At 48.4% G+C, this 21,973-nt stretch overlaps 2 protein-coding genes across 4 annotated transcripts; both read left to right on the top strand.

The window, feature by feature from the left end:
- Nucleotides 1-165: 165 nt before the first annotated feature.
- si:ch211-215i13.3 (brain and acute leukemia cytoplasmic protein) lies at nucleotides 166-2,334 on the top strand. Its single transcript, XM_049750882.2, has 3 exons — nucleotides 166-516; nucleotides 884-1,017; nucleotides 1,465-2,334. The coding sequence occupies exons 1-3, from the start codon at nucleotides 387-389 to the stop codon at nucleotides 1,573-1,575; spliced, it is 375 nt and encodes a 124-aa protein (XP_049606839.1). The 5' UTR covers nucleotides 166-386; the 3' UTR covers nucleotides 1,576-2,334.
- Nucleotides 2,335-2,508: 174 nt separating this feature from the next.
- Nucleotides 2,509-19,381, top strand: spire1a (spire-type actin nucleation factor 1a). Of its 3 annotated transcripts, XM_049750828.2 has the most exons (19): nucleotides 2,509-3,042; nucleotides 10,213-10,247; nucleotides 11,954-12,208; nucleotides 13,382-13,507; nucleotides 13,762-13,836; nucleotides 13,912-14,076; nucleotides 14,147-14,233; nucleotides 14,302-14,431; nucleotides 15,525-15,572; nucleotides 15,680-15,813; nucleotides 15,877-15,955; nucleotides 16,043-16,191; nucleotides 16,322-16,342; nucleotides 16,628-16,660; nucleotides 17,331-17,468; nucleotides 17,548-17,618; nucleotides 17,702-17,729; nucleotides 17,795-17,952; nucleotides 18,018-19,381. In XM_049750828.2, the coding sequence occupies exons 1-19, from the start codon at nucleotides 2,763-2,765 to the stop codon at nucleotides 18,283-18,285; spliced, it is 2,280 nt and encodes a 759-aa protein (XP_049606785.1). In that variant the 5' UTR covers nucleotides 2,509-2,762; the 3' UTR covers nucleotides 18,286-19,381. The 3 variants fall into 3 exon arrangements, with proteins under 3 accessions (XP_049606785.1, XP_049606786.1, XP_049606787.1); XM_049750829.2 differs by lacking the exon at nucleotides 16,322-16,342; XM_049750830.2 differs by lacking the exons at nucleotides 16,322-16,342; nucleotides 16,628-16,660 and having other exon boundaries at nucleotides 2,510-3,042.
- The last annotated feature ends 2,592 nt before the right edge of the window (nucleotides 19,382-21,973 follow it).

The following is a 21,973-nucleotide window of genomic DNA, read 5'->3' as shown; positions in this document are numbered from 1 at the left end:
ATTATTCTGCGCATTAGCTTTGTAGGGTGTCACAAATAATATAATAATAATAATGATAAATTTGCCTTGGTTAAGCGTCCCGAATGTTTTGTCCAGTAAACCGATGACAACAGCGATGACTGTGACGACATTGACGAGTTCAGCAAATCAGCGTCACCGGGTTGACTCAGCCCCGCCCCTCGCACTTCTCGCTCGGATGACGCACGGCGTGTGGTCAGGCGGGTCAACCGATGTTATCCGAGGGACCAGCATCACCGCTGCAGCAGCAATCCCAGTAGAAGTGAGCACACCCTCCCACGGACGGTGGACGAGCGCGTCCGCGACGTCGTCATGAAGCTCGCAAGAACGTGAGTCGGCCCAGGCCGCCTTGGGCGCACCTGTGGCGGATGATGGGCTGCGGGGGGAGCAGGGCGGATGCGATCATCGAGCCCAGGTACCACGAGAGCTGGACTAGGGACACCGAGTCGACGTGGCTCACCAACACCGACGTGGAGGCCCCTCTGCCGGTTGCTACGAGTAAGAATGTCGTCTTTTTTTTCTGTTATAAAAACACCGCTTTTAACCTCTTGTGGAAAGCAGTGGCGTGCAACTTGGGCCCAGTTAGCTGTATAGTGCCTTCCAACTGTTTGCTCGTCATCATTTTAAGACATTTTTAGCCAGTCAGGCTGTACTATTTTTATGCTTTCAGCCAATTAAATGGTTTATTGAGCTTGTGGCAGGTAGATGTGGATGAGGAAGGTAAGTAACGATATAGCCTACTGTCTATATTCATTTTTTGAACCAAGGTATTTATCAGGCAGGCAAAAAATACTTTACAGTAAATGCTGCTAAATGGAGCAAGACATTTTCCTCTGTTCAGCCAGCAGTTAATTGTTGTCAGCAGGTAAGGATTTCGAGGCAGGTCTGCGTGAGAAGAGAATGGTGACCACAGGCACCCAGTGCGGGAAGCAGACTCTCACCAACACCGCTAGCGTGGGCTGCAAGCACCATAGGATACCCAGACGCTCCTTCAGTGAAGTAAGGCTTTCCAATACTCCACCAGCTCAGTGGCCTAGTAGTAGAGTGTCCGCTCTGAGACTGGAAGGTTGTGGGTTCAAACCCCGGCCGGGTCATACCAAAGACGATAAAAATGGGACCCATTGCCTCCCTGCTTGGCACTCAGCATTAAGGGTTGGAATTGGGGGGTTAGATCACCAAATGATTCCCGAGCGTGGCACCGCTGCTGCTCACTGCTCCCCTCTCCCCCAGGGGATGGATCAAAATCACATGGGGATGGGTTAAATGTAGAGGACAAATTTCACCACACCCAGATGTGTGTGTGACGATGATCATTGGGACTTTAACTTTAACTTTTGTTCACATTACCACAGTGGTTTTGAATGATTGAATTAACATTCAACCTTTTAAAGATAACTTTGAAGTTAATCTCTGTGTGCAGGTTCTGAACTTTCTTTCTAATTGCAGCAAGCCAGTCGTGATTATAAGCGCAAGACCTCCAAGCAGACCGGCGCTTTGAGCAAGGATGGTCAGTCCATCAGTGGCGGCAGCGGGGATGACGAGCCTGTCAGTGTGTGACGAGACGTGAACGCTAACCGCAGCTCCGCCGCCGTCGAGATGACAATAGCCCAGAAAGCCCCGGGGTCACTCGGGTCTCCAAAGGGCTTGGAATGCTGCCATCTTGTGTGCCCCCTTGCGAGGGGCATACCAAAGCAAAGCTGGCAGTCAGGGAGCGGATCACTGTGCCACACCGCTGCAACGGGCTTCACTTCTGTGCGCACGTGTTCCCCTTTTCAAAAGAAACCAGAAGTGCTGTCTTTTTTTTTAAAGACTCTGCAAGATGTTGAAAAGCACCCGCATGTGCCTACACTTCATCTGAACAAATCCTTGTGCTCACAACGTGTGTGTGTTTTCTGCTTTTGTTGGTCATTGGGACTGTTGTGTCTGTACATTACATTGTTGTAAACACAAAATACAAATTTGTGCATACTAAACATTAATTTGTGCACACACAATACCACAAAAATATAAGAAAGACTTATTTATGCGCACAGAAAACTACCAAAATACCTATTTGTGCGCTCGGAAAAGTACTTCTTGTGCACACAAATGTATATTTATTTCTATGTAATTTATTTCTATGTCATGTCTGGGGATGTGCAGTCATGTTTTGTGCATGTCAAAAAATGAAGGCAAAACCTGTTTGAGCCACCAAAACAAACTGGTGGCATGTGCAGTGTGGCCACTAAACGGCGCTAGTGTTTTTCTTTGACAGGCAAATCCAATGGCCGCTTTTAGTTTAGCCAGATATTTAATAAAACGTAAAAAGAGGGGTAACTGTGTGATTAGTTATTAATCTACCGTTAAAATAATCGTATCACAAACAAATGTCACAGGACGAAAAGTGTATTTAATTTTTTTTTCATTAAAGTTTCCCTATTACATAGAATGGAAGCGTGCATTTCCGTTTCGGTTCTCGCGAAAGATCGGCACTAGGACCACGCTGTCAGCTAGCTTGTATTGACTCCCTGCAGTCGATTTACCATCTCGCATTCGAGCAATAGCTAACAGTTGAGTAGCAACATTCGTATCTATCTCCGCGTCAAAACGCCCTAAACCGAATTTATTTGCAATCGATCTTTCATCGCCGTCGGTATGCTGGTATATCCAAGCGACCTGTTATCAACGACGGGCTGCTGACTTCACAGAGCTTTACCCGCGTCTTCGCCGCCGCCTTGAACTCCTCCTCCGGCGGCGACGTCAACATGGACGCGGCGGGCACCGAGGAGGCGCAGGTGGAAATGGAGAAGATGGACGTTTCCCTGGCCCAAATTCTCGCTCTCTACAACCAGCCCATAAACGAGGAGCAAGCCTGGGCGGTGTGCTACCAGTGTTGCCGGACGCTGGCGGCGGGGCGGCCCCGGCGAAAGGGTTCCAAGAGCTGCGGCGGTGTTGGAGGGGAATCCCTGCGGAGGATCGAGGGACCAGGGGACGTATGGCTTGGCCGGGACGGCACCGTCACGCTGCACTTTGAACGTACCACAGGTGACACAAACGCACAAATCTTAGACGGCGCATTTTTACCTCACGACAGATAGTTTAAAATTTGCAGAATGTTGTGATTTGATGGAGTGGTTGTCCGCTTGATGGTCAGTAAACAATGTATCACGTGATGGGGGCATCTTGTTTGACAGTCTTTAGCAGGAAAAAGGCAGCGAAGCCAAAAACAGCCCGAAAGCTAACATGCAGAAATATCTCCAATACTAGTCACGAATGTCAAGGTTACCATTTTGCGCGTATAAACGTGCGTTCAAAACCTTTGCAATCACGTCAAACATAACAGAAACACGTTTAGTATTGTTTAGACTATGTCATCAACGTTTGTCAGTTGGAAAGACATTTTGTTTAAAAGAAAAAGAAAAAGGAAACAGCCCGAAGCCAATTTCACTAGGCAACACAGACGCACACGTCTACCTAAGTTTGTCATGACTTCAAAAAGTAGTTACGCTTGAAACACATTAAAAGCTTGACAGTTGGTTTGGAGCAACCATTTTAGGATAACTTGCGGGCGTTCTTCAAAGTCAAACTTGTCTCTAAATGTAGCCCCTTGAGCTAATTGTACTTGGAAAGATGTGTCTATCATGAGTAGCCGCACAAAAAAGTCTCAGGAAGCCACGTTCCAAAAAACATAGGAAGTCTGACATTTTGGTTTGACAGTTTATTCCCACAAGTCCTTCAAACTCAAACTAATCAGCGCCTGGATCTATTTGTCTATTTCAATAGAGGCTATGCACTGACGTCACAGATCGGGGCGGCCATTATTGTTTGGGCGTCAAAAAGCCTCGTCCGCTGCCACTAGACTCGTGAGGATGGCGGCCTGGGTTGGTGTCGTGAGTGATTATTTCGTCCAGTTGGACTAAGAAAGCCGCAAGAGATTCATTGAAAAGATTGAAAAGTTGAAAAAATATAACATTCGTGTTGATCCGCTGTGGAAACCAAGTAAGAACGCCACCAGCTCAAGCGTAACAGGAGCTGGGACAGCAAGCGTTTGGTCCTCTGATAAGGCGACTTTTCCGCCAGTAACATATCCAGACATTTACAACTATTTGATAGATTGTTAGGCGGCTCGGTGGCGCACTGGGTAGCACGTCCGCCTCACAGTTAGGAGGGTGTGGGTTCGATTCCACCTCCGGCCCTCCCTGTGCGGAGTTTGCATGTTCTCCCCGAGCCCGCGTGGGTTTTCTCCGGGCACTCCGGTTTCCTTCCACATCCCCAAAACATGCTTGGTAGGCCGATTGATCACTCCAAATTGTCCCTAGGTGTGAGTGCGAGTGCGAATGGTTGTTTGTCTCTGTGTGCCCTGCGATTGGCTGGCAACCGGTTCAGGGTGTCCCCCGCCTACTGCCCGATGCCGGCTGGGATAGGCTCCAGCACGCCCGCGACCCCCGTGGGGACTAAGCGGTTCAGAAAATGGATGGATGGATGATAGATTGTTCAAGTCCATATACCAAGGAAGACCTCAGAGCCTACAAGAGTTTGCAACGATATCGCTACCTGACGGCTGGTTATGTCCGTTCCGTTGAGTCACAGCCAGTGGAGCGGAACGGAGAAGATGCCAGCCATGGCAGTACATAATATAATAATAATAATATAATTGTAGATATCTGAACAATTTAATTATTAGAAACTAGCAATTGGGCAAACATAATGTCATGAAGCTGTGTAATCATGCATTCCTTAGGTCATAGCTGAGTAGCAGCAAGAAAAAGGGAATATCCGAGCAATAATAATAAACTTTATTACAGGCTCTTGGCCCACAGGGTAGAAAACAAACATCACATATATTAAAATAAATAAAGAGTACATTTCAAATGTTATGAGAAGCACTCATGCCAGTGTCCTCTGATGGTGGATGTGTACCTTATAGCACTACATCCAGTATACCTCAAAGATGAATGTTGACGTCAATAAAACAAAATTACATACTTCCCACAAAGTGATCTGAGCAGATGTAAGAATGATAGTTGGCTTCCAAAGCTTGGAGCTTGCGGCCATGTTCCGCCCTACGAAGCGCCGCCACCCAGCTATCCTTTCCGGTCTGGTCCGCAGGGAACCGATACAGCTTCTTGGTATCGCCTTTTTGGAAGTGATAGGCACATCCTATGGCACAACAAGTCTTCACCATGGTCAGAGTTGCACCGTAACAACTCTGCCACCATCTGCCACCGATAAAATGCTAAAAAAATGCCCCAGTACACGTATCTCTAAAGCTCAATTCAGCCTTGGCCCTATTAGCGTCCGCCGCTTTTTGCCACCCAAACAAACCGTCAGCCGGTCTGTGACGTCACATGCATATCCGCTATAGGGGCTGAAACACTCGGAAGTTGCAGAATAAATAACATGTCCACTCTGTCATAGGAGTGAAATGTCAATTGACATAAAAATGGTACACCAGTATGGTCAGCTTGCCAACTGAATGATGTTGCTAAGTGAAGCACAACAACAAAAATGCTAACAGTAGACAAAAATGTCGAACCTGTCATTGTCCACCCTGTTAGCAAGCTCACATTTTGCTGTTTGCACAAGCTTGACAAAAATATTTCTGTTTGCGTTGCTTCCTATGGGAAAATGTTCTCCGTGAGGTGGACTCTGCCAACACAGGCAACACAGAGCTCCCTGTGTCGTCGTGGCCCCCGCCTTTCCAACGACCGTTAATGGATGACTCTTTTATTTTCTCTACCGTCTCAATTTGCAGCAAGGGAGCTCAACTGAGCTGCATGGGAACAAGATTCACATGATTGTAATCCAACGTTGGGATGCAAAAGGAAGCACGGCGACGTACGCAGAGGTCGGGTGTGAGGTGGCACCGAGGTCATGCAATCACTTCTCTACTTTTAGCCTACTTTTACGTTCTGTCCCTGCAGCTGCTGCATTATTTTTAGTGTCCATTTCAAACTTGTAAGAAATACTTTTGATATTCAAAATGACATGTACCGGCATCTCTGAGTGCCCGCCATTGGCATTGACACGCACAAATCCGCTGAAAAGGCTTCATGAATGCACGTCTAAAGTACAAGTGTCAGTCATTTGCTGAATGAGAAAAGACAGCTTTAAGATGAAGGGTTTTGAAAATTTTTCATTGAGGTGCGGCTTCTCCCACCACGGGTTGGTCTTTTCTGAACGGACTCAGTTATATATATATATATATATATATATATATATATATATATATATATATATATATATATATATATATATATTTTAAAAACTTTTCCTCACCCCCCGTGGGTGGCCTCTTTTTCCCTTCAAGCTCGGGTCCTCTACCAGAGGCCTGGGAGCTTGAGGGTTCTACGCAGTATCTTTGCTGTTCCTAGTACTGCACTTTTCTGGACTGAGATGTCAGATGTTTTTCCTGGGATCTGTTTCAGCCACTCCTCCAGTTTGGGGGTTACTGCCCCTAGTGCTCCAATGACCACAGGTACCACTGAAGTCTTAACTCTCCAGGTCTTCTCCAGCTCTTCTCTGAGCCCTTGATATTTCTCAAGTTTCTCATGTTCCTTTTTCCTAATGTTACCATCATTTGGGATGGCTATGTCAACCACAACGGCTTTCCTCTGCTCTTTGTCCACCACCACAATGTCCGGTTGGTTCGCCATTACCATTCTGTCTGTCTGGATCTGGAAGTCCCAGAGGATCTTGGCTTGGTCATTCTCTACCACCTTTGGAGGTGTTTCCCACTTGGATCTTGGGACTTCCAGTCCATACTCTGCACAGATGTTCCTGTACACTATTCCAGCTACTTGGTTATGGCGCTCCATGTATGCTTTACCTGCCAGCATCTTACACCCTGCAGTTATGTGCTGGATTGTCTCAGGACCTTCTTTGCACAATCTACACCTGGGGTCTTGTCTGGTGTGGTAGATTTGGGCCTCTATTGCTCTGGTGCTCAAGGCCTGTTCTTGTGCAGCCAGGATCAGTGCCTCTGTGCTGTCCTTCAGACCAGCTCTTTCTAGCCATTGGTAGGATTTCTGGATATCAGCTACTTCAGCTATGTTTCGGTGGTACATCCCATGTAGGGGCTTGTCCTCCCATGATGGTCCCTCCAGCACCTCATCTTCCTTTGATGCCCATTGTCTGAGACATTCACTGAGCACGTCATCCGTTGGGGCCTTATCCCTGATGTACTTATGGATCTTGGATGTTTCATCTTGGATCGTGGCTCTCACGCTCGCTAGTCCTCGGCCTCCTTCTTTACGGCTAGTGTACAGTCTCAGGGTGCTGGACTTGGGATGGAACCCTCCATGCATGGTTAGGAGCTTCCGTGTCTTGATATCTGTGGTCTGTATATCTTCCTTTGGCCACCGTACGATTCCTGCAGGGTACCTGATTACTGGTAGGGCGTAGCTGTTAATGGCTAGGGACTTGTTCTTGCCATTGAGCTGACTTCTTAGGACTTGCCTTACTCGATGGAGGTATTTGGCTGTGGCTGCTTTCCTTGTTTCCTCGTCAAGGTTGCCATTTGCCTGTGGAATTCCAAGGTATTTGTAGCTGTCCTCAATGTCTGCTATTGTTCCTTCTGGGAGTGAGACCCCCTCTGTGTGGATTACCTTTCCTCTTTTAGTCACCATGCGGCCACATTTCTCAAGTCCGAATGACATTCCGATGTCAGAGCTGTAGATCCTGGTAGTGTGGATCAGGGAGTCAATGTCCCGCTCGTTCTTAGCGTACAGCTTTATGTCATCCATGTAGAGGAGGTGGCTGATGGTGGCCCCATTCCTGAGTTGGTATCCATAGCCCGTCTTGTTGATTATTTGGCTGAGGGGGTTCAGTCCTATACAGAACAGCATTGGGGACAGAGCGTCTCCTTGGTATATACCACATTTGATGGTCACGTGTGCAAGTGGCTTGCCATTGGCTTCAAGTGTGGTTTTCCACTGTTTCATCGAGTTGGCGATGAAGGTTCTCAGAGTCCCATTGATGTTGTACAGCCTCAAGCATTCAGTGATCCAAGTATGTGGCATTGAGTCATATGCTTTCTTGTAATCAATCCAGGCAGTGCTCAGTGCTGTCATTTGGCTCACTTCTCTCCGTGCTATCTTGATTTTGGCCTCCAGCCTTCTCTTCCATGGTGGGCACTGTTGTGGTCGCATATGGTCATTCTTCTTGTAGCCAAGCATTTCTAGGATCACTGCTGCTGAGGTGTATATCAGCTCATTGGTTTCAGTGATGGTAGCGGTAGGAATTGTTGTCAGTGCTGCATTCACATCTTCTAGGAGACTTTCTGAGGGTACTTCACTTAGCCTCTGCAGTGTGTATCTAGGTTCCCGAGCATTCATTCTCACCGTGATCTTGTTCTTCAGGTCAGTTGCTGCCTCGTTCAGCTTGATTGTGCTTATTGGGGTTTCGTACCCAACCTCTGGACTTGTACATGGATTTAACTCGTCTCTGACCTGGTGCTCTGGTTGACCTTCGCTATGGCATTTGTGTTGTATCTCATCAATCTCGAGCTGTGATAGCAGGTGCCGTTTATGGATATTGGAACATTGAGCTACTAGTTGCTTGGCCGATAGTGTTGACTGTGGGTATCGAAGTTGCCATTGTTCCCGCATTCTCCGCATGTAACCCCTCTCGCTTGGGTTGCTGGAGTAGTAGCATTCCAACAGATCCTTATTCTCGCATCTCGCCCATTTGTGTCTTGTTCCAGTAGCCCATTTTTCATCAGGGTGCTCTGGTTCCCCAGCACCTGACGCAGACCTTGTTTGTCCGGGCGACGTCTGAGCCGGCATGTCTTTCGTTTCTTGTACTCTCATTATCTCTGAGGTAGGCGGTATCGTTAAGGGTCTTGCCTAAGGACCCACACTGACTGTTGGTAAGGTAATCGCTCATTGCTCATATTGTGCCCCACCCGGGAATCGAACCCGGGTCTGGTGCGGTTTATAATCCGGTGCGGTTTATAGTCCGGAAATTACGGTAGTTTTAATAATTTTTTCTAAAATAGTTTTACAAAGGTATATTTTGAATCAAAATTAAATCCAAGAAACTCTAGAGCAGGGGTCACCAACCTATCTTAAACCGAGAGCTACTTCCTGGGGCGGCTCGGTGGCGCACTGGGTAGCACGTCCGCCTCACAGTTAGGAGGGTGCGGGTTCGATTCCACCTCCGGCCCTCCCTGTGCGGAGTTTGCATGTTCTCCCCGAGCCCGCGTGGGTTTTCTCCGGGCACTCCGGTTTCCTCCCACATCCCAAAAACATGCTTGGTAGGCCGATTGATCACTCCAAATTGTCCCTAGGTGTGAGTGCGAGTGCGAATGGTTGTTTGTCTCTGTGTGCCCTGCAATTGGCTGGCAACCGGTTCAGGGTGTCCCCCGCCTACTGCCCGATGACAGCTGGGATAGGCTATAGCAAATCGGTCGAATTCCGAATCTATTGTTCCCATTACAAATAATGGGAAAAACTTTAATCCGTTTCAAGACAAAAAAAACCCGCCTTTATTAAGCATTTTTTCATTTGCGCATATTTGTCCGATTGCGCAACCGTAGCGCGTTGCCCACCGTGCAACTGCACCGCGCTGGTCGCATTATTGTGACAGAGCCGTCGCTGAAATTTAGAAAATATTTTTAAAGTCCTGATGTACTTTCCAAAATCTAAGTGCGCAGGGAGCTTAATTTTGTCTGATCGCGCAACTGCAGCGCGCCGGGCGCTCACTGTCGCATTGCTTTTAGAGCGTCTTTGCGTTTTAGGATGGCTTTACTGCTCCCACTTGCTTTTTTTGGAGGCATGATTAAGGGTTAATACAATCCTCAAACTAACGAAAATATAATAACAATGGAGTCAGTCTGCATCTGGGCAGGCGCGGTTCGGTTTTCTCGGGTCCTCCCGGCTCATCTTGCGAGGTCCGACCTCCGAATTTTGTTCGACAACCGAAGCAAAAAAATCTTGAATTTTTTGTTCGAATTCCGATTTGTTTGAGAACCAGGACGTTCGAAAACTGAGGTTTGACTGTAATATAAATAGATGCAGCTCACTGACAAGTGCCGCTATTTGAGCTAATTTTAGAACAGTCCTGCGGTGGTGCCCGTGGGCACCGTGTTGGTGACCCCTGCTCTTGAGCTTTTGTGTTCTGGAATGTTCCGCACTCACTGTTCTGTCATTGCACAATTGGGCATGAATAATACAAATAACAGTTGGCGTGTTTCTTTTTGTTGTGCTCTTTCAGATGACTACGTATCGGCGCCGCCGTCGTCACTGGAGGTGAGTGTCACGCATGCTCGCCCTGCGCGCACCACACACAACATGGCTGCAGGGGTGGAGTCGTCCGAACATAGACAGAGAAAGGTTTCCAGAAAGCTGAAAAGATGCAGAAAGTCGTCTATTTGAAAGTTTGCACGTCTGAGCTTGAGTGCTGCGAAGCGAGGCGAACTCTTTGTCTTGCAGCCTTTTCAACTCAATCGATCGATCCACTCGTGTTTCACTTTGAGCTCGTATTAGCCCAGGCCTGTCTCGCCTTTGTGCATACGCGTCAACATCTGCAAAAAGCCCCGGACGAGTGGCTCGAGTAGCTCCAAATCAGTTGCGGTGTTCAACTAGCTAAATCGCTGCTCCTTTAACTTGTATTATTTATTCATATAATCGTTGTAAATTAGGCCCGTGTCTCGGTGCATCGTGAGGTTTTGGAAGCCACGCCAAAAGATAATGTGGAACCAGTTTTTCGGTTTCTTGAGTGTTTCTCTTCCTTGTTCTTGACATGTGACTCTCCCTTCTGTGTTGTGTCTAGTCTTTTGTCCTATGGATTATGCAATTATATAATATGAGAATGAGCGATATGGTATTTATTTCTCCAGGCAAGGATTATGCAGAGATAAATCATGAAAAATGTTGCTTTATAGCCTTAAAGGCCAGGGGAGGGTTTGATGCCCTCATGCTTGGAGGAGACCGTAGCCCACTGTTATGTGTTGTGGTGTTCCCCAGAGAACCGACCTTAGCCCACTCTTCTTTGAGTCCAAAGAATAGACTCTTCAAATTAATTAGCTTGCTGACGAGTTTAGCCCACTATCATTTATGATTAAGACTTGATTGAATCTTTTTGTTTGTGAAAGCAGAATGTCAGAAATAATCCAAATGCACAAAAGCCAGAAAATCATGTTGACTCTTAAGCACTGACTTTGAAGGCAAACTCGATAATCTAGAGGAGAGTGCGATAGTGGCAATTTCTCTGCTTGTCAACAATTCAGCGACTTCTTTAGACAAGCAAGTCAACGCCCTGTGACTTACACTCCTCTGCCAGTTCCTGCTTCCTGGCACAGCCAACCTAAACATTGCTCTGCCACGCCCCCTTGCACCTGGCGTTGCCTTGCTAGCACAAGGTTGGAAGCGTCTTGTTTCATTTGGCTTTGTTTAAAATCCTGTTGAACACTGCAAGTGCGCCGACTTTGCCCACTTGAGACGTATGTAAATGAGACAAATCCTACCACATCGTATTGAAATTTCATGTGCAGATTGAAGTGAAAAATGGGTTGCTCAACAGGCATGGGGATTTCCTTTTCTTATTCAACCGCTTGACAAAATGTCAGCCATGCTATAGGAACAATGGAAATATGAGGCAGAACCGGTTCTGCGCATTCTTTGCAAGGTTTGCCACCTAAGTGCTCCTTTCTTCTGAAAGATTCCAAAATTAGTCTCGAGTAATCTTTTGTAAATAGATTTCAGATGAGAGCCATGAGGAAGTCTGTCAAATTTAAAGAGGTCCCTACAAATGCCAGTCTGTTCTTTTCTACCCCAAGGACCAAAACCATAGCTGTTGTTTATGCTCTGGTATTCCTCAAGGCTCACAGCTTGAGCCACTGCTTTTTATGTTGTGGTGTCCCACAAGGATTCCTTCTTAGCATGCTGTACTTGTACATGTAGTCTCAATTCAATTCAGCATCTTCAGCCTTGTTGTGTCCTTTGCATCGCCACAGGTGATCGACTCGCTGGGTGTGATGATCTACAAGGCCCTGGACTATGGCCTGAAGGAGAACGAGGAACGTGAGCTGAGTCCACCGTTGGAACGCCTCATCGACATGATGACCAACGCGCAGGAGGCGCGGAGTGACGACACCTGCCCCGATGAGGGCTACGAGGCCACCGAGGAGGAGGAAGAAGACGAGGAGCTAGCCGTCTCAACTTCGGCCGGTGCCGTCAGCCAAATACGAAGCTACCGCGACTTGATCTCGGTACGACTTGAACTGACAGTTAGCTCAAGTGGCTACTAGAACACCATTAAGCTGTGGCCTTCCATAAGCTCACTATTTATGGTGTGTGATCACTCCTTAGCCCACAATTATTGCTTATGTTAAAAATTCTGTCATAATGTGCAATTGAGCTCAAACTTGGTTCAAAGAGTTTTTCTTAAGTTACATCACAATTACCTTGGCGTGAATGCCCCCTCCAGTCCCTCCTTCCCTCCCTCCCTCATTCTGCCGTGTTCTGATAGCGCCTGTCACGCTGTACATTCCAGCCCGTAAACACACTTGGTATTTCCAGCACAATAAGCTGAGGGAATATTCACAGGCTTAGTTCCTCATAGTGGACGCTGTGTCATGGCACGCACACACACGCATTGAATGGGTGTGCGTTGCGTTGCATTGCATTGGCATGACTGCATTGGCTGAAATCCTGCGCTGATGTCGCTTGTGTAACACTTAGCTTTTGTTGTATTTTTGTATGTATTACAAGTGTTTAACCCAAAGTTTGATGCTTATCTATCGTGGGAAGCCTTTAAATATTCCTCCGATAGTTCTTCTGTACAGTTCGCATTGTTCTAAAGCGGAGCTCGTCACTTCAGAATGTGTCACAATCTTCGAGCATCGAATTCCGAGCCAGATCAACAGCTTGCCTTGTCATTTGCAATTGAGCTCTACGTCAGGGTAAAGATGCCTTACGGCAATGGGTGGTTCCTTAAGTTTGGCCTGCCTCCTTTCTCAAAGGAACATTTTTGGTGCACAGTCACAACAGTCACACGTGATGCAACGGCAAATGTCTCAGCTGTGACTTTGTCCTTGTTGGCTATTGTTGCAATGATTGCTGCTAAGCATCTTAAAGGGCAAACTTGTCACTGTGACAGGGTGCTCAACTTATTCTTTCACATGATCTCTATGGCACAGTCTGAAGTTTTTAATTTCAATGACATTTTGACATGACATCTAATGTGCTATTGCTATAGCAAAAAAAAAAAAACACCATTGCATAATGATCTTATAATTGAATTAGATTGTGTATTAGTTTGTTTATTAAAATGTCAATTGTTTTTGGGGGGGATCACAAATTGTGGCAAGTATTTGACTGAGTTCTTGTATGCTCCATTTCTCATTCATGATATGTTATTATTTTTGGGCCCCCTTTTTCAGCTGTGTTCCTCGCACCTGCTGAGCCCCTCGGATGCCCCGGACCACTACCAGGCTGTGTGCCGCGCCCTCTACGCCGAGTCGCGGGAACTGTGCACCTTCCTAGAGAAGATCAAGAATGCCAAGGAGGTAAAAAGTCAAATGCATGCCAAGTTTCAGCACTGAAAGATGGCGGCCGACGTGACCAGCGGGTCACCTTCTGACAACTATTTGAGTAGCTTAGCCAAGCTGCCCCGTCAAGTGATGCTAATAAGTAGCCACGCAGTTGCGCATACCAGTGAATTAAAATGTTACACAACAGGGCCCTCAGTCACCTGTTGTTTTTGTATATTTGCTAGAATTTGGTATTCTTTTAACTTTACCTTGGTGCCGCCGTTTGGCAGAATCTTCGCAAAATGGAAGGCGAGACCCTCCAACAACCTGCTCGAGACTTGGATGAGCTCCAAAATGCAGATTGGGCAAGGATAACACACACACATCTATCTGGTACGAGAACAACAAATATCTTGACTGTTGTTTCCCCCGTGCGACAGGCCCGGTTCTGGGTCCAGGTGATGCGAGACCTCCGCCACGGCGTCAAGCTTAAGAAGGTGCAAGAGCGTCAGTACAACCCACTGCCAATTGAGTACCAACTGACGCCTTACGAGATGCTCATGGATGACATCCGCTCCAAGCGCTACAAGCTTCGCAAAGTCATGGTAAGCACTTTGTTTTCATCAACCATTTCTGTTAGCAATGAGGCAATGACGATATATTTTGACCCACCAGGTGAACGGCGACATTCCACCAAGGCTTAAGAAGAGCGCCCACGAGGTCATCCTTGAGTTCATCAGGTCACGGCCGCCTCTGAATCCAGTGAGTCAACGCGCACCCTATTGCGACTCGATGACACGCACGCTGAGCTCTCGGCGCGGTTTTGTCAGGTGTCGGCCCGCAAACTGAAGCCTACGCCGCCCAGGCCGCAGAGCCTCCACGAACGGCTGCTGGAGGACATCAAGACGGAGAGGAAGCTCAGGCCCGTCTCGCCGGACACCACCCGCCGGACCCGTCTGGGTGAGGGCGCGCACACCCTTCGTTAGCTTTATTCTTGAGAAATACACAATAAAAGGCCTCGCCCTCAATCGGCATTTGCTTGCCGTCCGCGCTTGCGTAAATCAACTATTAGTTGCTAATTAGATTGCGAGGGCATCATTGCGCCTCGTGCTGGTGCCGCTTGTTGCATAATACTGCGTATGGAAGCAGTTATGAGAAGCGACGCGTGTTCACTTGGCCTTGTTTTTCCTCCAACCTGCAAACAAACGTGTCAGTCGTTCGTCCGCTTATCACGTCTTACAGCTTTGACTCGTCAGGTAAAAAGTTTCCCACACCGCCGTCGCCTAGCGCACCTTCTTGTTCTGCTATTCTTAGGCCCAGCTTTTTCTGTGCGTGTGTGTTTTTTTTTTTCAAGACACAAACACACCCTTGTTTGTGTGTCTGGTGCGTGTTGTCCAAGTATGTGCGTTCGACACACCCGCGGCGTCTCAGCTCCACTCAAAACGTTTGGAGTCGTTAGAGCTCCCGAAATTGTTTTGCCATTTTGATGTCATCATCAGAATTCCAAATTTTGTACATCCACCTATCATTATGACGAGACCCACACAAAAGAAATACACTGGAAGTCTGCCATTTTGCTTTGTGGCCAGTTTAGGACAATTTGGCCATTTGCAGCCAAATGAGCGACCAAAAACGTGAGCTTTTGTCATGTCGTAGCGGTTAAACCCAAAGGCAGAATTGTGGAATTGTTCTGTTTGAAGCACGCCTTCCAGTGGTCTGGAGGAACTTTAGCTCCCTCAAACGTGTCACAACAGACAGATTACGCATGACGGCTGTCTGCTCCAGCCAGCCGTTGCCGTAATCCACACCCGCCAAAGAATATGTCCTATTACGTAATCTGCGTGTGCGCCTGAGATGCCGATGGGCCGCAACGCATCACTGCGCCGACCTCAATCCTGACCAGTAAGCGGGAAGAAGCTCTCGTTCCCCGGCTTGCATCCCTCTTGTGTCTGCCACCTCCCTTTAGACACTCCCAATGATTGTTGACTGGCCACCCAAAGCACCGATCTGATGCGGGAGAGCCATTTTGTCTCATGATTGTTTTCATTCACAGGTGCCGGGAAAAGCATCAGCACGCCTCACAATTTGTGCCACACTTCAGGTATACAACAGATAAAAACACTCACTTTTGACTGATGGGGGGAAAAAAAAAAGCAGACAATTTTGCAGCATTGTTGCTAACGAACTGCTTTTGCCTTTGCCTCTCAGACAGCCCCGACGCTCCCCGCCAGATGGCAGTCAGCACTCAGTCGCTGGTGCGGGGCTCAGCCAACCAGCTCAGCCAAAGGAAGAGACTCCTGCGGGCGCCCACGCTGGCCGAGCTGGAGAGCTCCGACTCTGATGTAGGACGCCGCCGCCATGACCTGCTTCCCTTGCACATTTGAATTGAGCTAGCTTGTCCGCAGGAGGAGACAACGCAGAGCAGGTCCAGCGCCACCACGTCCATGATGGACATCTCGCCCGATTCTACCAAAGGCAAGAAATGTAAGCGTGACAACGTGGTTGCAAGCAGACGATAAGCGACGGTGTCGGCCTCTCCTCATAATTCGAAGCGGCGCTTCCTATTTGCAGCTCCGCCCACCTTCCTGCCAGCGTCCACCATGCCGCTTCGTGACAAGCGCCAGCCGTCTGCTTCCTTACGTCGCCACTCCATCGAAAAGGAGGCGCCGGCCAACGCCGCCCCCTTGGTGGCGCCGTCCAGACAGAGCTCCAAGTCTCTGGTACGTACATGGCTGCTGACAAAACGTGTCGAGCTCGTGTAAAGCAATGACGGCAGCGCGGACGTCACATTTGCTCTGGCATTGCTAAGCCATTGCGTTGACTGGCCCACTTACTGTTTTCACACTGCAGCTGATGGACAACAGCGGCAAGGTAACGTCCACCCGCCCTGCTAAGCCCCCCCCCCCCCCTTCTCAATTATGCTCATCACGGGTCTGCACTGTAATGCGCTGCAGCTCCTTTCGAATTACAAAGCATAAAATGCGTCTTGAAAAACATGACAAGTTTATGGAAGTGCGCCTATTAGCTCCACTCTGACTCTAATTATGACATCATGCGAGAGGTATTAGTACATTCAAAGTGCAACTTTGATGTCATTCAAAAGGCTCTCTTGCTTATTTTGTGAATGTTGTTGTCGTCCCTCCCTGTGCGGTTCAGGTCCAAGCTGCCAGTAGTGCTACTCAGGGCACGGTATGTCAAACAAAAAAAAAACCCAAATCATTTGCGCACTTTGGCCCATCCCACTTTGCACGATCCAAATCACCGTCCTCATTTTGTCATCACAGCAATTAATCGTCCTGTTATTTAAATGATCATCGTCACGCACACATCTGGGGGTGGTGAAATTTGTCCTCTGCATTTAACCCATCCCCATGTGATTTTGATCCATCCCCTGGGGGAGAGGGGAGCGGTGAGCAGCATCGGTGCCGCGCTCGGGAATCATTTGGTGATCTAAACCCCCAATTCCAACCCTTAATGCTGAGTGCCAAGCAGGGAGGCAATGGGTCCCATTTTTATAGTCTTTGGTATGACCCGGCCGGGGTTTGAACCCACAACCTTCCAGTCTCAGGGCGGACACTCTACTACTAGGCCACTGAGCTGGTATATATATTTTGGACCCAATCATCAACACATCCGCTAATGTTTTTTTGGGGATGTTTTGAGCGTGGTCGCAGCACAAATGACACTCGTGTCTCAAGGCACGGTCCAATTTGCCTTAGGAGCAGAACAAAACGGTCGATTAATTGCCCTTGAACGAATCATCTGCTTTGGTGCCGGTGCCGCTTTTCTCCTCCGCTCGCGCGGGCTTGTTGACCGGCTGGTCCCAGCGTGATGCAAAGACTCTCGTGCCGTCCCTCAGGAGGAGTTCTGCTTCCCGGTGGAGTGCCTGGCGCTGACGGTGGAGGAGGTGATGCACATCCGCCAGGTGCTGGTCAAAGCCGAGCTGGAGAAGTTCCAGCAGTACAAGGACGTCTACTCGGCGCTCAAGAAAGGGAAGGTGCAAGCCAGCCAGCGCCACTCTGCTCTGCTTTTTGCTGCACCCTGGCATCCATTAATGCAGATTGTTTTGTTTTTAGCTTTGCTTCTCGTGTCGCGTGAAGAGGTTCTCCTTCTTCACTTGGTCGTACACCTGCCAGTTCTGCAAGAGGTAAAGGCAACTCGTTTTTTTTTTATTATGATCAAACTGCTGTTGAGAATGAAAAGTGATGACTGATTCTGGGTTTTTTCCAGGCCCGTGTGCTCGCAGTGCTCCACAAAGGTAACAGTTTGTTTTTGTCAGACGTGTCAGATCTCGTAAATGTTTTACGGCAAACTTCTCCTTAGATACGTCTTCCTTCCAAGCCCTACGCCACGTTGCCCATCTACACCTTGGGGCCCAGCGCGACAGCTCAAGACGTAGCAGTAGCATGTTCGGCCTCGTCCGAGACGGGGAAGCAGTCGTTCGGGTCGGCCCAGAACCGCCGCAGCCTGCGCATCTCTAAGTCAGTTTCGATACGTCAAATCTATGAACGCAAATGACTCGATGACGAACGACTATCTTCCTCAGGTTCTCCAAGGACGGCGAGGATGACGTGTCCCCTCCGCCGCGGGACAACCTGGACCTCCCCAAGGAGTTGACGGACGACTGGGCCTCCACAGAGGTGTGCGTGGACTGCAAGAAGTTCATCACGGAGATCATCTCGTCCAGCAAGCACAGCCTTAGTGCGGCCAGCAAGCGGGCACGCCTCCACCGCCAGAGCCGCTCCTTCTACCGCAGCTCAGCAACGTCTGTCGACTTCCGGCCCTCGCCGCGCATCGCCATCCACGAGGCGTAGACCGCCGCAACAGAAAAACACGCTTGCCAAAGTCGCTGCCCCTTGTTCTGGGAAAAAAAACACTGGAGAATGTAAAAGCCGAATGATGAATGAAAGATGGACACTAGTAGTTGAACATAGCGTCCCACCAAAGCCCGGCAAGTTTTCCAAGTAGCACTCAGGAACAACAAGCGATCGTCACCACCCTCAGGTTGCCTCCCTCCACCTTCGTCTTCTCTCTTTTACCAAATCGCCCTTGTTGGGGTTTTTTTTTCATTCCGCAATTTCTCAACTGCATCTCTTTGTCATTAATCCAATTATACTAAATAAGCTTTTGTTGACCACGTCTCATGATGTAATAAGATAACAAGAGAATTCCAGATTTTCTTCAAATATGCCCCCAAAAAAAATCAAACTACACCAAATGATTTGGGAGGGTGGACATTTTCCTGCAAATGCTATGTATTTAATAAGTACTCCCATTTTACGTAGCTCTCGTTTACAGATTTCGCCCAATTTATTTTTCTACTTCTCCAACGTTTTGTCAACATTGCATTTTGAAAAGCATGCCTGGTGCCAAATTGCTCTTTGTTTTCTTGTTGTACATAGTGTACATGTATTGAGTGCTATGGAATGATGACCGGCTGCTGCTTCTGCTTCCGTTTCTGCTCTGATTGTTGTACATGCCGTATAGCTCAAAACACTCTGGATGGAAAACAACGTTTAAGAGGATCAAGAGGATGATTTGTCAAATCATAGTCTTTATTTTGTGTTCAAAACAACCCCTGCGTCTTATATTTAATTGTTTAAAAATAAAAAGCAAAAGCTTAATAATGATTGGTTTTTGTCAGTTTTTCAAGCCCATGATTCCTCCATGGACACAAAGCAAACTTGATTGTTGAAGACATTTAAAAGCGTTGAATGACCTTTTGTGACTCAACAACAAACAAAAACAAAACAACAAAACCAGCTAGTCTTGTTCTAGAATGACGCTTATGTTCTCATCAAACCTGATTTTAGGCTCCTGCCAAGCATGTGTGCATGCTTCGATTGTCTTTTTATTTTTTGTTTTGTTTTTTCAATGGAAGAAATTAACAATAAAAACTTGGATTTCTCATGTTTGACTCAGGATGTATAATAGGCATAGACACGGTGTACCATTTTTAAGCTGTATAGTATGTAGAATAGAGTAGAATAGAATGACCCTTATTATCATTTTACAATCAATTGTACAACGAAATTGGAGAGCTCTCCCTTTCCAGTGCAATAAGAATGAAAAAGAAATCCCAAAGATTAAACATTAAAAAAATTAAGAAGTATAAAGGAGGCATAAAGAATTAAAGTGAAAGAATCTTATTTACAGTATATACAATGTGGCTATTTATATAAACATGAATAAGTTATGTACAGGAAGTAAATAGTAAATACCGTATTTGCCGGTGTATTGGTCGACCTTTTTCGATCCAAAATCGACCGAAAAAAATCGACCTCGACTTATACACCGAGTCATAAAATTTAACTTCGTATTCATCGCTTCAAATGTGATGGTAACCAAGGCCGTTTCTCATGCATCTCATTGTGCGTTGCACTTAGAAAATTTGAACCGTGCGGCGTGCGCGAGTGCGCGGCCCGCTGGAAGTCCAATGAGGCGCCGCGATCTCCTGCGCGGTGCTTATAAAGTGCCGATCCGCTCGGCTTGGAGCTATTTCCGACCTCCCGTTGGTGCCGGGCGGCGTGCGCGAGCTCGCCGGCCGCGATCTCCTGCGCGGTGCTTATAAAGTGCCGATCCGCTCGGCTTGGAGCTATTTCCGACCTCCCGTTGGTGCCGGGCGGCGTGCGCGAGCTCGCCGGCCGCGATCTCCTGCGCGGTGCTTATAAAGTGCCGATCCGCTCGGCTTGGAGCTATTTCCGACCTCCCGTTGGTGCCGGGCGGCGTGCGCGAGCTCGCCGGCCGCGATCTCCTGCGCGGTGCTTATAAAGTGCCGATCCGCTCGGCTTGGAGCTATTTCCGACCTCCCGTTGGTGCCGGGCGGCGTGCGCGAGCTCGCCGGCCGCGATCTCCTGCGCGGTGCTTATAAAGTGCCGATCCGCTCGGCTTGGAGCTATTTCCGACCTCCCGTTGGTGCCGGGCGGCGTGCGCGAGCTCGCCGGCCGCGATCTCCTGCGCGGTGCTTATAAAGTGCCGATCCGCTCGGCTTGGAGCTATTTCCGACCTCCCGTTGGTGCCGGGCGGCGTGCGCGAGCTCGCCGGCCGCGATCTCCTGCGCGGTGCTTATAAAGTGCCGATCCGCTCGGCTTGGAGCTATTTCCGACCTCCCGTTGGTGCCGGGCGGCGTGCGCGAGCTCGCCGGCCGCGATCTCCTGCGCGGTGCTTATAAAGTGCCGATCCGCTCGGCTTGGAGCTATTTCCGACCTCCCGTTGGTGCCGGGCGGCGTGCGCGAGCTCGCCGGCCGCGATCTCCTGCGCGGTGCTTATAAAGTGCCGATCCGCTCGGCTTGGAGCTATTTCCGACCTCCCGTTGGTGCCGGGCGGCGTGCGCGAGCTCGCCGGCCGCGATCTCCTGCGCGGTGCTTATAAAGTGCCGATCCGCTCGGCTTGGAGCTATTTCCGACCTCCCGTTGGTGCCGGGCGGCGTGCGCGAGCTCGCCGGCCGCGATCTCCTGCGCGGTGCTTATAAAGTGCCGATCCGCTCGGCTTGGAGCTATTTCCGACCTCCCGTTGGTGCCGGGCGGCGTGCGCGAGCTCGCCGGCCGCGATCTCCTGCGCGGTGCTTATAAAGTGCCGATCCGCTCGGCTTGGAGCTATTTCCGACCTCCCGTTGGTGCCGGGCGGCGTGCGCGAGCTCGCCGGCCGCGATCTCCTGCGCGGTGCTTATAAAGTGCCGATCCGCTCGGCTTGGAGCTATTTCCGACCTCCCGTTGGTGCCGGGCGGCGTGCGCGAGCTCGCCGGCCGCGATCTCCTCCGCGGTGCTTATAAAGTGCTGATCCGCTCAGCTTGGAGCTATTTCCGGCCTCCCATTGGTGCCGGGCGGCGTGCGCGAGCTCGCCGGCCGCGATCTCCTCCGCGGTGCTTATAAACAGCCGCATGCGCACGGCCTCCCGGAATTTGAACACATTTCGTCAATAAATTTCGCATATTGAATTTTGAAGTTTAATATAATGCAACAATTGAGCTCGACTTATACAAAGGATATATCATAAAATCGTAAATTTCCGTCGAATTTTAGGGGGTCGACTTATACACCGAGTCGACCTGTACACCGGCAAATACGGTAGTTATTGCACAGTGTTTACAGCAGCAGTGACAATGTTAGTGTATGTATTTAGATTGTAATTTTTAATTTTAAAGTATCAAACTCAAGTCGTTTATCCCAACATTTGACTTAAATATATTTTATATATTTTTAAAAAAAACTTGTTTATAGAGCATCTCCATCGATAAACATAATTTTGATGATTTTAATGCTCTCTAGTGGCGGAATAAGTCTCGTAAAAAAAAAAAAAAAATCTCAAAAATCGTCTTTTTGGAAAAAATAAAATCGGACGAAATATAAAAAAAATGCTTTATTTCTTTTAAACTATTTCCGTGTACAGTCAAACCTCGGTTTTCGAACGTCCCGGTTCTCGAACAAATTGGAATTCGAACGAAAAATTCGAGATTTTTTTGCGTCGGTTGTCGAACAAAATTCGGAGGTTGAACCTCGCAAG

The sequence above is a fragment of the Syngnathus scovelli genome, chromosome 19 (assembly GCF_024217435.2).
Source record: "Syngnathus scovelli strain Florida chromosome 19, RoL_Ssco_1.2, whole genome shotgun sequence".
Lineage (NCBI taxonomy): Eukaryota > Metazoa > Chordata > Actinopteri > Syngnathiformes > Syngnathidae > Syngnathus > Syngnathus scovelli.
The sequence above is the reverse complement of the archived record's forward strand: the minus strand, read 5'-3'. Positions and strand labels throughout refer to the sequence as shown.

What these genes read in the sequence shown, in the direction of transcription:
- si:ch211-215i13.3 (XM_049750882.2), top strand. Translation starts at nt 387, where the DNA reads ATGATGGGCTGCGGGGGGAGCAGGGCGGATGCGATCATCGAGCCCAGG. An exon ending in CCCTCTGCCGGTTGCTACGA is followed by an intron (nt 517 to 883) that starts GTAAGAATGTCG and finishes TGTTGTCAGCAG; the next exon opens with GTAAGGATTTCGAGGCAGGT. An exon ending in CCAGACGCTCCTTCAGTGAA is followed by an intron (nt 1,018 to 1,464) that starts GTAAGGCTTTCC and finishes TTCTAATTGCAG; the next exon opens with CAAGCCAGTCGTGATTATAA.
- spire1a (XM_049750828.2), top strand. Translation starts at nt 2,763, where the DNA reads ATGGACGCGGCGGGCACCGAGGAGGCGCAGGTGGAAATGGAGAAGATG. An exon ending in GACAGAGCTCCAAGTCTCTG is followed by an intron (nt 16,192 to 16,321) that starts GTACGTACATGG and finishes TTCACACTGCAG; the next exon opens with CTGATGGACAACAGCGGCAA. An exon ending in CGGCGCTCAAGAAAGGGAAG is followed by an intron (nt 17,469 to 17,547) that starts GTGCAAGCCAGC and finishes TTTTGTTTTTAG; the next exon opens with CTTTGCTTCTCGTGTCGCGT.